At 41.4% G+C, this 14,640-nt stretch overlaps 1 protein-coding gene across 1 annotated transcript in view; it reads left to right on the forward strand.

The window, feature by feature from the left end:
* tnfaip8l3 (tumor necrosis factor, alpha-induced protein 8-like 3) overlaps positions 1-14,324 on the forward strand; it is a 20,390-nt gene extending 6,066 nt beyond the window's left edge. Inside the window, exon 2 of the mRNA XM_034108218.2 lies at positions 13,298-14,324. Coding sequence (XP_033964109.1) covers positions 13,298-13,860 — 563 coding nt within the window. The 3' untranslated portion in view covers positions 13,861-14,324. The remainder of the gene's footprint in view (positions 1-13,297) is intronic.
* Positions 14,325-14,640: the final 316 nt, after the last annotated feature.

A 14,640-nucleotide genomic window follows, 5' to 3' on the forward strand; every position in this document is an offset into this window, starting at 1 on the left:
AGTGGACCTATCATGCTATATTTGAATAATATATTGTAGGGCCATATAAAACATGTCTGTGAAGTTTTTTTTTCAAAATACCAAACAGATCATGCATTTTAGCCATGCCTCATTTCGCTCTATTTGCTCTATTCCAGCCCTGTTTTTGCAAGGGCTGATTCTGTGGCAAATGAGCTGCAGCTGACCACGGCCCCCTGCAAAGGAGGGGGGCGAGGCACGAGCGTCATGTTACCATGCTGTTACCATGCCACGGCAACCTCGCATTCCCCTGATAGGTGGAGAGTTGGCCATATAGGCGGAGCTCCTTGTTTCTGACATCAGAGATATTTCAAATCTGTATCAGTCTGTATCAGATCCGTTGCAGCCCCGTTTTTAGAGATTTGGGTATGGAGGAAAAGAGAGAGGGTTGTGTTTTCTGACACTTGGTGAGTTCCCAGACACACCGGCGGGGACACATATTCATGTATAAAAGACTTACAAAAGTACATTTTGCATGATAGGTCCCCTTTAAACTTGCCATACTTGCCATTTAGATGCAGTATTTGCCTCACTTATGGGACCTACTGTTATAAATGCTATGAAAAGCAAACTCCTGAAGCTAATATTAAAAAGTGTTCTTTTAACAAAGTGGATATGTAAGTAAGTAAGTAAGTAAGTAAGTCAGTAAGTAACTGAGTCTTAGTGTGCATGTATGATTGCATTAAACACCATGCAGCCCCCCCCCCCCACCTCCCCCCCACCCCCAATAAGTAGTATTATTATTGCAGCCAAGCCTGAACGAGCCGCAGCTGGAGCTCATTCTTTGGCTGGTATGGCTATAGAAACAAAATTATTTATTATTAAATAAACGACAGCAATTATATAATGTTTTTTAAAAGCTTACAATACTTCTAGATATATTCATCAAACTTTTTAAAATACTCACGCTGTATTTTTTTTTCTTTTTCTGTGATTACCAGTGGTGGAAAGTAACATTAGTGAAGTACTTAATTTGTAATACTGTTAGCCTGCTTTAGTTGTGTGTTTAGCCTATATATTTCTACTCACCTACAATAAACAGAGAAATGTTGTGCTTTCCACAGCTGACAGCTTTAGTCACTATTTACTATTAGTACAACATATATACAACATTAATAGCAATCTTATATTGTTAACAATAATCAGATAGTATTTAATACAATAGCATTACATTGACAGGGGCCATTCATCTGCCGAATGAGCCTACTTTACCGTTGATACTTAGTAGTACATAATGTTGCAATACTTTTATATTTGTATTGCTACTTTTACTTAATTGAAATATTGTAATACTTCTAATGTTATATTAAATCAAATGTCAATGTGATCTTGACCTGTAGTTACAAACTGATAACATATCTTTGTCATCAGTAAACCTATGGAGTAATGAAAACCGGGGGTAGTGATAGTAGCTATGGCAGGGGGCGGGGCCTAACTGGGCAATAACGGAGTGATTTAAAGCTTCCCAATGCCTCACTTTTACTAAACTCAGTTATAGTGGGTAGGGGTGGGCGATACTACAAAATGTGGATTCGATCCGATACCAATTATTTCAGGGCCAGTATCGCCGATACCGAGACCTACATGGTTTTTGTCATGCTAAATCTGAATTCATTTTCATGATTAAAGACAGGACAGTTTTTATGGACAAATACACGTTTTACTTTTGCAAATTTAAATTACAAACATGAAAAATAACAATACAAAGTGGCCACATTAGCGAACTGCCTTCTTGCACACATCACAGTTCGCTAAGTTTTCATTGACAGTTGTGAAATAGCTCCATATACAACGCTCCTCTTTCTCTCAGCCATCATGCGCGTGTGTGTGTCGCGAGTCGCTGAGTGCTGCTGTCCTGCCGGCTGCTGTCAGTCAGCTTGATAATCGGCGTTCAGGCAGGGAGCGCGCTGCGCGTGCGTGAGCCTCGAGGAGAGGAGAACAGCAGTGGAGAGAGAAGAAAAGAGCGCATATACTTGTGTTCGTCTGCACTCTGCACATCGTTTTTGATGCAATTGACGAGTAGAGAGGGGAACAAAGTATAAAAGTATCGATCCTATTGGCTCTAGTATTGATATTCTGACACGTAATATCGGAAGTATCGATATTTTGGGATCGATCCGCCCACCCCTAATAGTGGGGGAGCTAGTAAACAAACCAGGAGGCCAAAGTTATGGGGAAGCTGGCAAAGCCCAGATGATTGTGTGTGTGTGTGTGTGTGTGTGTGTGTGTGTGTGTGTGTGTGTGTGTGTGTGTGTGTGTGTGTGTGTGTGTGTGTGTGTGTGTGTGTGTGTGTGTGTGTGTGTGTGTGTGTGTGTGTGTGTGTGTGTGAAAGTGTGGGTGTGCGTGCATGTGTGTGTCTCTTTTGTAAACGATGCCACGGCATGCTGAGACTTGGCTGAGGTCTATGAGAGGAGCAGCTCACCCAGGGCCGGAAAACACTTACTTCCTTGCCACTCACCCTCAGCTCAGTGTAGATCTTTTAAGAAATGAAACAGAGAGAGGAAGAGATAATTAAAAAGAGACAAGAGCTTCATGAATGTAAGACAAACGCTCACGCTACATCCGGTTCTTCATACAGCTGCAGAATATGTGAAAGGGAATGAGGGTGAGGAGATGTTTTTGATGTTGTGTGGGTCTGTGTCTGACATAAAGGGACTTTGACAGTAGCTATGGACAGATTATTTCACCTCTCTTTCTTCAACACCCCCACCTCCTCCATCCTTCTTTCTATCACTCCTCCACGCTTGTTTTAAATGAAGTGACACATCTGCAGGCTCTTTCAGAGAGGCTGTGATTGTATATTTATTTTATGTCCAAGGACACATATCTTCCTTCCTCTCATCTTCTCTGTTTGCTCTATTAGTTTGACTGAATGGTGTGAAATGAAAATGTACATATCGCCAGCTCTGCCCCCCCCCCCCCTCACTTATTTTCGCCATTTTCCTTTCTCCGAAAAAAGCTTAGTTTGTTCATGTCGGATGGAAAAAGTTGAGGGAACTTTCTGTCTGGGTTATAGTCCAGATAAAGTATGGAAAGCACCAATATTTCAACATCCTCTGTTTTTTATTAGGCCTCAGTCTCATAGTCTGTCATTATGGTTCACACAAAAACACGCCCACACATTTGGACGTAGCTTTCTATAAATAGTCTGTTCTATGAATCACATTTTTTTTGACGTGGTTATCTTAATGAGACACTATGTTTTTGGCTGTCTTACATTTCCGCTGTTAAGTTTGACTGCAATTAATGCTTTTGTCTCTATAAGCTGCCTGGTCTCTTTATTGTCTTTCCAAACTGCTGCTGTCACTAATACAAATTTAAAAAGCGTCACTTCCTGTGGGCCAAGAAAGTTTCTGTGATCTGCAAATAATAAACCTGGCTATAGTTTCATCCTTGTGTTGTAGGGACAAACAGTACACATTTATTTATTCAAGTAGAAATGTTCCTTCAACCAACGCCCACCTGAAAGCTATGATCGTGGCAGAGTGGTTTCCCAGAGAAGCTCCCAGAGGGGGGAAGCAGAGAGGGGACACAGCCTGCAGCCAGTTCCCATGCCCGGCTCACCAGCTAACTGTGGCCTGGCTCTTCACTGGCTACATAATGAAGATGTCAGTGAACCATAGCTGGTGAAGACATTAGCTTTACAGCAGAGGAGAGGTCAAAGGGCGGGAATCTCACAGGGCCCTGCAGTCCTGACAGGATGTCGAGGATACCACTTCTCTTCCTCTGGGGGCCAGCCTCTTGTTTGGTCTTCATAACAAGCAGTGACTTTGAAGAAAGCCAAGGCCAGAGCTTAAGTTAGAGGTCAAAACGCTGATCCCTCTCTCTCACCCTTTCCTCCCTCCCGATCCCTGTGACAGGCGATCAAGCCAGCGACACATACATCAATCAGACATCTCCTGTCACTGCCTCATTTCGCCTCTCCTCACTGGTTCAGCTCTACAGGGACATGGCCATTAAGAGTAAGAGACAGAGAGAGGCAAACAAAGAGATGTGGGATGGAGCATTAAATAAAGACTCTGCATGCAGCGATCTGTATCCCTGACTCAGAGAGGCTCTGAAGTGCTTTTCCCTGGACCGTTAGTCACAATAGAGACACTTAGACCGGTCCCAGGATAAACACACTTGTAGGTTCAAACACTGTCTCTTACTGTGTATCAGACCTCTTCATTACAGAGACATAAATGCATCTCACATTAATTTAGTTTCTTTAATTGACTCCTAACCGGTTTGTTTATGTAATTTGCATCCATTATGCATTTTCCAGTAATGATGAGTCAAACCTTGTTTGGTTGCTCATTTCCATGTATTCCGACAAATACAGAGAACATCCTAAAGTGTTTTATCTTAATATAGCCTTCCTTTTAACTGCTCTGTTTAATAAGTAAAGCACAAATCATAGTTCAGTGAAGACACAAATGCAGCTATTGCAATATGCTTTGTTGAATGTCTTCTGTACATTCATTTAACATCAGCATCAACAATTATCATGCATATAACTAAATATTATGAATATAACCTGACCAATAATGCATTATACAAAACATCATACAAATCTAAAGTGGTTTTAACATTTTAACACAAACTTCTTAGTGCTTTTATAGTGGACAAACTGTACAAATATGTAAGTGTTTCTAACCTCCAACATATCTTTAATAAACTCAGCTCAGCTAAAAAGTAATATGATAATTTAAAAAATGCAATATGTAATATATTATGCAATGAGATCATTCAAAAATATCCCCCTAACTGGTTAATCAAGTCAAGTTTAATGTTGTGTTGATTTCCTGCTCTGGTGGTGAGGCTTCCAAGAGAAATCAATGCAGCATATTTGGCGGTAATCTAATTCATCAAATTAATGAAACACTTCATCAACAGACCTAACAATCATTTGTTTCTGTTCCCTAACCTCCTTACTTGTTTTTGCACTTTAAAATTCTCCCTTGACAAGTATTTATTAGCTTTATCTTCATGTTTATATCATATGTTTTTTTTATGGCGATGCAGCTTCTCTTGTGTCTCATCTCGTCCACATTTCCCTTCTGGGAAAAATAAAAACTTCAAGCAGAGACATGAAACATATGCAAAAAACATCAACACACCAAAATCACATTTATTCATATAATGTTTTACACACAGTTTGCCTTTTACAAGCCTTGGGGATTTGTGCGGAGGATAGATCTGTATTTCCTGCTATTACACTTTCTTCCAGTAAAGCATGAGTTAGCCGTGCATTCCTCTTACAGCCAGACACTCTAAATGATCCACATCTACAAAAAGGGACTGAACTTTAAACTCTGTAACTGTACTTCACACAGAGTCATTAAGGCATTCAAATGGAGTTATTTATTAACCTTAAAGTTGGGAATGCCTCTGTACATCCCGAGTAGCTGTTAATTGCACGGTGAATGACCTCTTTAAGCACTCTGGAAACTGGCTCCGAGTCAGATGTACCATGTCATGAATAATGCAAGTCAATGCACTCCACTAAATTATACCATACTTTCTTTCCCTCAGTTAAATCTTTCTCAATCTTTTTTATTAAGTCACTCTCAGAAAGAAAAACGCACACGCATTACAACAGACAGAGAGTGAGCAAGGGGTGGGATGGTGGTGTAAGTCATCTTCCAAATAGAGCAGTGGGAGTCAAAAATACACCAGTAAGTGGAGGAGACACATGAAAAGACAAAAAAGTCTCCAATGGCTTCAGCGCCTCTTTCCTTGTGTCTGAACGCAATGAATCGTGATGATCTCCACACACTCTATCTAATAGTCTGCCTGTGTGCATGTGTGTGTGTGTGTGTGCGTGTGCGTGTGCGTGTGTGCGTGTGTGTGTGTGTGTGTGTGTGTGTGTGTGTGTGTGTGTGTGTGTGTGTGTGTGTGTGTGTGTGTGTGTGTGTGTGTGTGTGTGTGTGTGTGTGTGTGTGTGTGTGTGTGTGTGTGTGTGTGTGTGTGTGTGTGTGTGTGTCTGGAAGTGATCTAACAAACACAAAGCCTACACCACAGCTAGTGGAGCTCTGGTACCAGCTGGCATCATACACCATGCCTCTCCTCCTCTCTCCTCCTCTCTCCTCCTCTCTCCTCCTCTCTCCTCCTCTCTCCTCCTCTCTCCTCCTCTCTCCCCTCCGCTGCCCTCCCAGGCTCTCTTGACACTGACCCTGCAGGCTATTAAAAACCTCTTTACTGCTGCTGAATGACCTGCTCCATTGTTTTCCTCAAGTCTTGTAAATGCAGTCAGAGAGAGTCTTCAGCAACTCTTCATTGGAAGCAAAAGCAAAGAAAAAGGCCAAGGCTAAAAGAGAAGAAGTCAAGCTGTCACCCATGCTTACATCTCTTACTTCTCTTGCCCCTGACATTTTCTTCCCATTGATTCATTGTTTAAGCTGTGTTACTCTGTGAAATGGCAGTGCTGATGGATGACACACGTTATTACTGAAGGCTTTCCTGGACATTTTGCCACAGAATGAGCACATTGTACACAAGTTGGACGACTAGAGGTGTTTTTCTTATTAAATGTATGCTACTACTGCAGACGTTTTTACATAGGAGGCAAAAGGGGGTTATAACTTTACTGTTTTTCCTTAATAAAATATCTGGAAAGGAAAATGTTTGGAAATGATTGCTGTTTCTGCATTTACAGAGTGCAAAGAATAGCCTGGCACGATTCAGAGAGGGTTCTATTGGCTATTCAGTTATAAACACATTAAAATAATAGGTTGCACATGGACAGTTAGTGTACAGCGGTTAATTGTGATGATGGCAACAAGTGAGTTCAGTTGCTTTTTTTGTTTGTCACTCAACATAACACTCCATTACCTCCCTGCATCCCTGAAGCTGGTTGTCTGTCAGCAACCTTTAATGTTTGGCTGTTTGAACCAATAATGTTTACAGGAAGGAGAGTCAGGTGCCAAGCAGTCGAGGGTATAGTAAATAGGCGTTTTGTTTTCCTTTTCTCTGTTCTTATCAAATATCACATGTTGATCCTGTGCTAATATCCAACCCTAACAGGATGATTCTGAATGAACGCCTGTGTCTGTTAGGTGAGTTCATTCGAGCATGTGTGATGAACATGCATTTGCATCTGGCAAAAACAAATAAAACATCCCATGCACCTGGGCAGAGAATCTGGCCTGTTTTTTCTAATACTAAACATGAGCATGTAGTCATTAGCAACCCCAGGAGCACCGACCGAGCATTGTGTTTCCTCGTTCAGCGCGTGCGCCCGCGCGCGTGTGTGTGTGTGTGTGTGTGTGTGTGTGTGTGTGTGTGTGTGTGTGTGTGTGTGTGTGTGTGTGTGTGTGTGTGTGTGTGTGTGTGTGTGTGTGTGTGTGTGTGTGTGTGTGTGTGTGTGTGTGTGTGTGTGTGTGTGTGTGTGTGTGTGTGTGTGTGTGTGTGTGTGTGTGAGATACATGATACTGTCAGGATGTTGAGCCCTGTTGCAGCTCTGAATGGTTTACAGAAATGATGTTATTAGAAGCTGGTGAAGTTAATCACTTGCAGCTCAAGGTGGAGAATAATTTTCAAAAACTGTAAGAAAAAAAGACAATTACAGTCAGCTGGAGGGTTTCATTTACATTTTTATTTTAGGGTAATTTTAGTTTAATATTAATACCACATAGTCATCACTACCACTAAGTAACCGAATGGGCAGAGGTGGAAGAAGTACCAGAGTGTAGGAATACTCTGTTACAAGTAAAGTACCTGCATTCAAAATGTTACTCAAGTAAAAGGAGAAAAATATTGGCATCAGAATCTAATTAAAGTACCAAAAGTATTTAGTATGCAGATTGGCCAATTCACAATAATGTATATGATACTGTATGTTTTGATTATAATTATTGATGCATTAAAGTGTTATCAAAGCTAGTTTGAATAACTCTATATACTGCAGGGTAGATTGGGAATGTTACTCCAGGTGTAACTAAAGTCTGATTTAAGTGTTGATTATATTTCACATTATTAATAAAAATAAGTAACTCAAGTGTATTAAATAAATGTAGTGGAGTAAAAGTACACAATGTACCTTTGAATTGTAGTGGAGTACAAGGTAGCAAACAATTGTAATACTCAAGAAAAGTAACCCAACATTGAACTTAAGCAAAGTACTTGAGTACTTACTTAACACCACTGTTAAAACATTTCTATCAATCCTCTCACCTAAAGGTGTATTCACAGAGTAGAACAAAAGCCTCTTGCACTGTGAGTTGCTCCATGTGATTCTTTACATTATTTCAACAAAACTAGCTTTGTTGCCATGTTTATATCACAAAACTGAATTTCATTTCAATCTGTATATGATGCCAGTTTGTGTTTGTACAGTTTTGGAAATCTGACAACACAAATGACCTTTTAGTACAAGCATAGGTCAAAGCAGCGGCTGGCTGCGGCCACAAAGGTCAGTGCAGCTCAGTCACGGTGCAATGCACTGCATACATGATAATGACGGAGCACCAAAGTCTTTTTCTGTGACTGTGTGAATACACTACACCTCTATGCCAAAACACTAACAAGCATATTTTTCAAAATGTTCAATAATTACTTAAAGGGGACCTATCATGCAAAATGCACTTTTTGATGTCTTTTTCACATGAATATGTGTCCCCGATGTGTCAGGAGACTCACAAAGTGTCAGAAAACAAAACCCTCTCTCTTTTCCTCTGTACCCAAATCTCTAAAAACAGGGGTACAACGCAGCTGATCCAGATTTGCGTTGTAAATTACGTCATATCGGAAATGTGGACCCACGGCACTCTATCAGAAACGTTGCTATCAGAAACAATGCTCGACTGTTTTGGACGTAATATGGTCTTTGTTTACATTAGCAAGCATTGCTAACTCTCAGAGCTAAACTGTACTGGAGAGAGTATATGTAAAAAAGCAGGATAAAAAAAAAAAAAAAGGAACTCACCTTGTGGTTAACCCGCAAGAGAAAAAGTATTTGAGCTCCGTACTGTTTCATAAATAATCCTTGATGTGGTTTAGAACAGAATGGCGTTTAATCACGGCAGAATTTAACTGTAGCTGCCGGGTAATTCTGAGCAGGCATTAGCTTTTTCAAGCTAAGGACCCAAAATCTGCGCTTCTCTAACAGGGCTGGAATAGAGGGATATTAGGGATGTCTAAAATGCATGATCTGTTTGGTATTTTGAGCAAAACACATCATTTTTATATATTTGTACATATCTGAGACCCAATATATGCCTAAAAATAGCATTATAGGAGATATTTAAAGTGGGATTTTCTTGTTTTCATGACAGCTGTACTAAAGAGTCATTGGCTGTTAACGTCCTCTTTATTCATGTAAGTGTTTCTGACTGATATGGGGAAAACATCTGGCCAGGTGGACACTTTTTGCAGGGTACCACCTTCAGCAGGGCAGGTTTGGCAGGTCTCCATTTTCCACACTGTATGTATGTTCTGATGCAGCGCAGTAGAAACTGTTGACTCAGCGCTCTAAAAACATCAGTCGGGACAAAGAGAGACTGTCTGGTTAGAGAGCAGCAAGCACCTTACTAATCCTGATGGTAAAAGTAAACTTCACCAATTCCCAAAACACACAACCCCTTTGATAGGCTGCTACGACGGCGGAAAACTCTGCTCCTGGTTTGTTTTTCAGGAACTTATTCCCACAATGTAGAATTCTCACTTTATTTTATGAAAACTTCCAACAAGTGAGAAACTACTGAGCTGGCAGGGGAGAAAGTGAGAGAGCAGTAGAGAGAGCAGGATAGTCTGTTTCTCTTACCATCTCTACGCTGACAGCTTTAACTCTTCTGACACTCCGGCTCATGCTTGTCACTCATCTCAGCCGCTGGGTGGCAGGCTGTATGTGAATGTGACTTCTCAGTGTCACCCTGTGCATTCTTTTTTCAATTATCTACGCTCACTTACTGTACCTGCTCAAATCTCCCTCCAGACTCTGAATCAGCCACCTCCTTGCCCAGCACTCTGACTCACACCTCAAGCAGACTTGTGTCCATTCTCCAAACAGTTTTTCCCCCCAGACTCCTTCATTTTTGGCTTACATTCTTCCCCTCTATGAAATATGCAAACAGATTTGAGACTGGGGTCAAGGCAAGTGTGTTGATAGCCACCTGCTGGTCCTCCAAAACAGGCTCCAGGCTGTGTGGTGAGGGTGGCAGGATTATAATTAGTCTACTTTTAGCGCTGCACAGTAAAAAAATTAAAAGATCCAATCACTCCATTTCATGCAACACTCTTTACCATGAAATGCAACTGAATTGACCATGACAGATATCATTGCATGGAAGGGAAGTCTAATAGAAAACGACAGATCAGAATCCAAATAGTCTGCTAGACCAAGGGTCTGACAAGGCCGGCTTTATGGAGCAAGCTGTCACCTTTTTCAGAGTGCCAGGGTTTCAGTAATCTATCCAGTTGGTTTTCTGAATATCAGACGCTCGCTGGAACAAAGAGCTGCTTCAGAGAAACAGGAAATAACAGTGACAAAGAGAGCCTGTTGATCAGAGCCACAAATCCGTCCAATGATAACCAAAGTTATATGTCGTGCTGCTGATATTCAAATATAATGGAAACTACCATATTGCTATTATGGCGCCTGTGGTACATTTTACACCTCAGGCTTTTTTATTTGGAATTGTTAACAGTTCCTGAAGAGCAGGCTGTGAGGATGAGCAACACGTTATTATCTCCAAGTCTGATGTTGCCTGGACAGTCGAGGATTTATATAGATTTATTAAAGACTATTCTTAGTGCTGTAAGTTTATGTCTGGTCACAGTATATTACATCCTCCTGCACAACAAATAATAAACAATAGGAACTCATCAACTGTCCTGTAATGAATGTTACATGTGTGTGTTGATTCATTCAGTCATTCACCAAAGACTTTTGCATCCTTTTTGGTTTTGAGGGACTCCACTCATTCATTTTGGTTCAGTCTCACAACTCTCGTCAACCTTGTTTCCATCAGGCAGCTTTAAGGGAAGAACAGACCCAACTTTATCTTTCTTAACTAGCTACTAGAAAGTGAAGCATGTAGAAGCTTAGGGACAGATTTTTCTCCCAGCAGAGAATATCTGACTTTCTAGGCCAGGTCGTCAGAAAATCACATGTACTTTTTTCCGAAGTGAAAGATTTGACAATTGTAAGTTCATATGTTGCTTTTAAAAAACGTTTTACGTACAGTATGTATGTGTCAGTTTCAGGATTTAACTGTATTATGGCCCCACAAAGTGGACATTAAAAAATGTAATACAAATCAGGAAAAGCAAGAACTATGGCACAAACAGGAGTCTATTCACTTTCAGTTTGTTTGTTTTACACATAATGAAGGCTTTGAAATCTGCTGACTGAGCAATTAGAATTTTTCACAAATACAGGTATCATCCCACTCATGAAGCTGCACAAATTAGCAGTACATCAGATGTTATGCATTGGGAAATGACTGTAGACAAAGCACTTTGTAATATAAGTTGAAAATGTCACAGTGGGCTAATTATATGTGCATGAAATGTCATTTGGCTTCAGACTGAAACATGAAATGTCACTTCTGTGTATTCACATGAAATGTCATGGATTGGATTTGTCCCAATGGTAGTGCAGCCTTAAACCTTCTATTTTATAGACACACAAGCAGATGATGCTATGGTGATGGAGTGAATTCTGCATGGTCATATAGCTGTCTGTTTTTATCAAAATGATACTGACAACAGAGCAGCTGTCTTTGAACTTGGGCTCATCTGCTGAGCCTACTGGCCTTGTCTGTCTCTATACATGTGATGTGGAGGAGGAAGAGGCTGACTATTTGCCCAGGGAACGGCAGGAAAAACTGACGCCTCTTTCCTGGACTTTAATCGCAAAAGGAGTTATCTGGTGTGTAATTTTTAGCTGGGTGGCTCCTAAATAAATCCCCTTCCGTCCTCCCACTCCTCACATTTACAAAGACACATGTGAAGCTGCTGGATCGTTCTATATTGACACAAGTAGTCTTTGATGTTCCCCTCTATGATATATTGCGACTTCAGTGGGACGCTGCATAAAACTGTGATTGTCTGAAGCGAGACAGGAAAGTGCTTATCGGTGTGCAGAGCAGATAATCATTCCTCCCATAGTCAGCCAACCAAACCACAGGCAGCTCCAGGAAGGACGCCGCCCTGTGTTGAATGTGGCTTCACCACGTTTCATCTACTCTTCAGCTCTCACGTGTTCAGACTGTGTTCACTATTAAGTTATTTCTGTAACTTTTAAAAACGTGGAGTTCATCATCTTTAAAATAACAAAAGTCAGAATCTGTTTCTGTACATTCATGTTTGGATTTCCAAGGAGGATGAGCCTTTGTTCATGCCAAAAAAACTCATCACCCAAGAGCAGTTTGCACCAGTGCTGTGCCTTTCTTTTTACTGAGATCACTTTAAATACTGCTACCAATTATTTGTTGTACGACTTGTTTAGTAACCAAGCCGGGAAAAACTTGTCCTCTGAATAACAAAGAAATCAGTACATTAGGTGTTTCAGCACACAGTGTTCTTTATGTAAGGACAAATACATCGCAGTAAAAGCATGAGAAAGGAAGAACCCATATTTGTATGACAATGGGTCAACACAGAAGTAAGTCAGCTGCTACATGTAAATACACTTAGAATTGAGGGCAGTGGTTAAATACTGTAATAATAACATGTATCAAGGTGAACTGTGCTCTATTTTTCCTCTAATGTTCAGTCTGCTGTATTTATACGAAATACCTGAGTTTATCCTTTTAATATCTTTAAAAAACCCAGCACATTTCACTTAATGTCAATTGAAAAGAACCAGAATTACAAATGTACTTTCAGTAAAGCCAAAACTGCTTTGGATTGCAATAGACAAAATCTACAGTTTATTTCTTACACTTCAATACAATCTGACTATTTGCTAGCAGTTGTGTTGACCCATGATGTATTGGAGAGAATGCAGGCACTTCACTATTAGCTCTCAGACCCAAAGGTTGTTCCTCAGTGTAACAGGACAAGATTTCAAACAAAGCTAGTGTTGTTTAATGTTTGCATGATCTATGTATAGGAAACTGTCTGTTAACAAGCTTTCCATGTCAACTTGAGGTAATATAAGGTCCCTGTTGTGTTTCCGGATAGTTCTTCTGCCCCCAAGTGGCCAAAGCAGTCTATTGATATTATCTACCTCAGCAGGATCATTATTATTTACTTTTGTGTCCCTTGTTCCTTTAAGTAGGTAATGTTAGAGTGAAGATTTCTGACCTGTAATACTTTTCCCAACCCTCCTGTCTCTTTTCTCTCCCCTCAGGACCGGAGAGCTTCAACTCTCGCTCCCTGGCCCTGCAGGCCCAGAAGAAGATCCTGAGCAAGATGGCGACCATGGTGGTGGCCAACATGCTGACAGATGACACCAGCAGCGAGATCTTGGACGAGCTCTACAAGACCAGCCGGGAGTTCACCAAGAGCAAGAAGGAGGCCCACAAGATAATCAAGGACGTCATCAAAATCGCTCTGAAGATCGGCATCTTGTACCGCAACCACCAGTTCAGCCCCGACGAGCTGGACACAGTGGATCGCTTCAAGAAGAAGATGAACCAGGCGGCCATGACGGCGGTGTCGTTCTACGAGGTGGAGTACACCTTTGACAGGAATATTCTGTCAGAGCTTTTGTTGGAGTGCAGGGACCTGCTACACACCTTGGTGGAGCAGCACCTGACGGCTCGCTCACATGCACGCATCGATCACGTTTTCAACCATTTTGCCCACGGGGAGTACCTTGCCAAGCTGTACGGGGAAAGAGAGGAGTACAGACTCTCCCTGAGGAAGATCTGCAACGGCATCAACAAACTGCTCGACGAAGGAACGCTTTAACCTCACACACAACCTCTTTCACCTCTCGCTCTTTCTTCTCCTGCCTCCTTCTCTTTCCGGTGTCTCCTGCCTCCTTCTTTTGCCTTTCACCCATGACCGCACACTTCCTCTTCCCTTCTTTGCTCTCGCCTTCCTGTCTCTTCTTCATCCATTTCCATGAAGCGAGCTGTAACATCCTGCTGCTCTGGTTCCATGAGGGAATTGTATTGACTGTCTTCCCTCTCAGTGGAACATTGCTACACACTAGGACAGCCTGTGTCATGTTGTATGCATTAGAGCATTCCCTTTATGTGCAAAAGTGTACTGTACCAATGGCCAAAAAACATACATTAGGTATAGTTGGATAAGGAAGATAATCAGTAGTAGTTGCAGTGTGTGTGTGTGTGCGTGCGTGCGTGCGTGCGTGCGTGCGTGTGTGTGTGCGTGTGTGTGTGTGTGTGTGTGTGTGTGTGTGTGTGTGTGTGTGTGTGTGTGTGTGTGTGTGTGTGTGTGTGTGGTGTGTGTGTGTGTGTGTGTGTGTGTGTGTGTGTGTGTGTGTGTGTGTGTGTGTGTGTGTGTGTGTGTGTGTGTGATTCGCTTGAACACTGTGTTTGACGTGTGTGTAATGTGACCGTGTCAATTTTCTCTACAAGGGTGTAACACTTGTCTTTTATTAAAGATTTCTTGTGAACAATCTGTTGCAGTTCTTCTGACAACAATACCTCCACTGAACTGGGGAACATTTGAATTGGTCCAATAGGTTTGTTCCATGTCGGCAGTCATGAGGATACTTTTCTTCGT

This window comes from Pseudochaenichthys georgianus, chromosome 3 (genome assembly GCF_902827115.2).
Source record: "Pseudochaenichthys georgianus chromosome 3, fPseGeo1.2, whole genome shotgun sequence".
NCBI lineage: Eukaryota > Metazoa > Chordata > Actinopteri > Perciformes > Channichthyidae > Pseudochaenichthys > Pseudochaenichthys georgianus.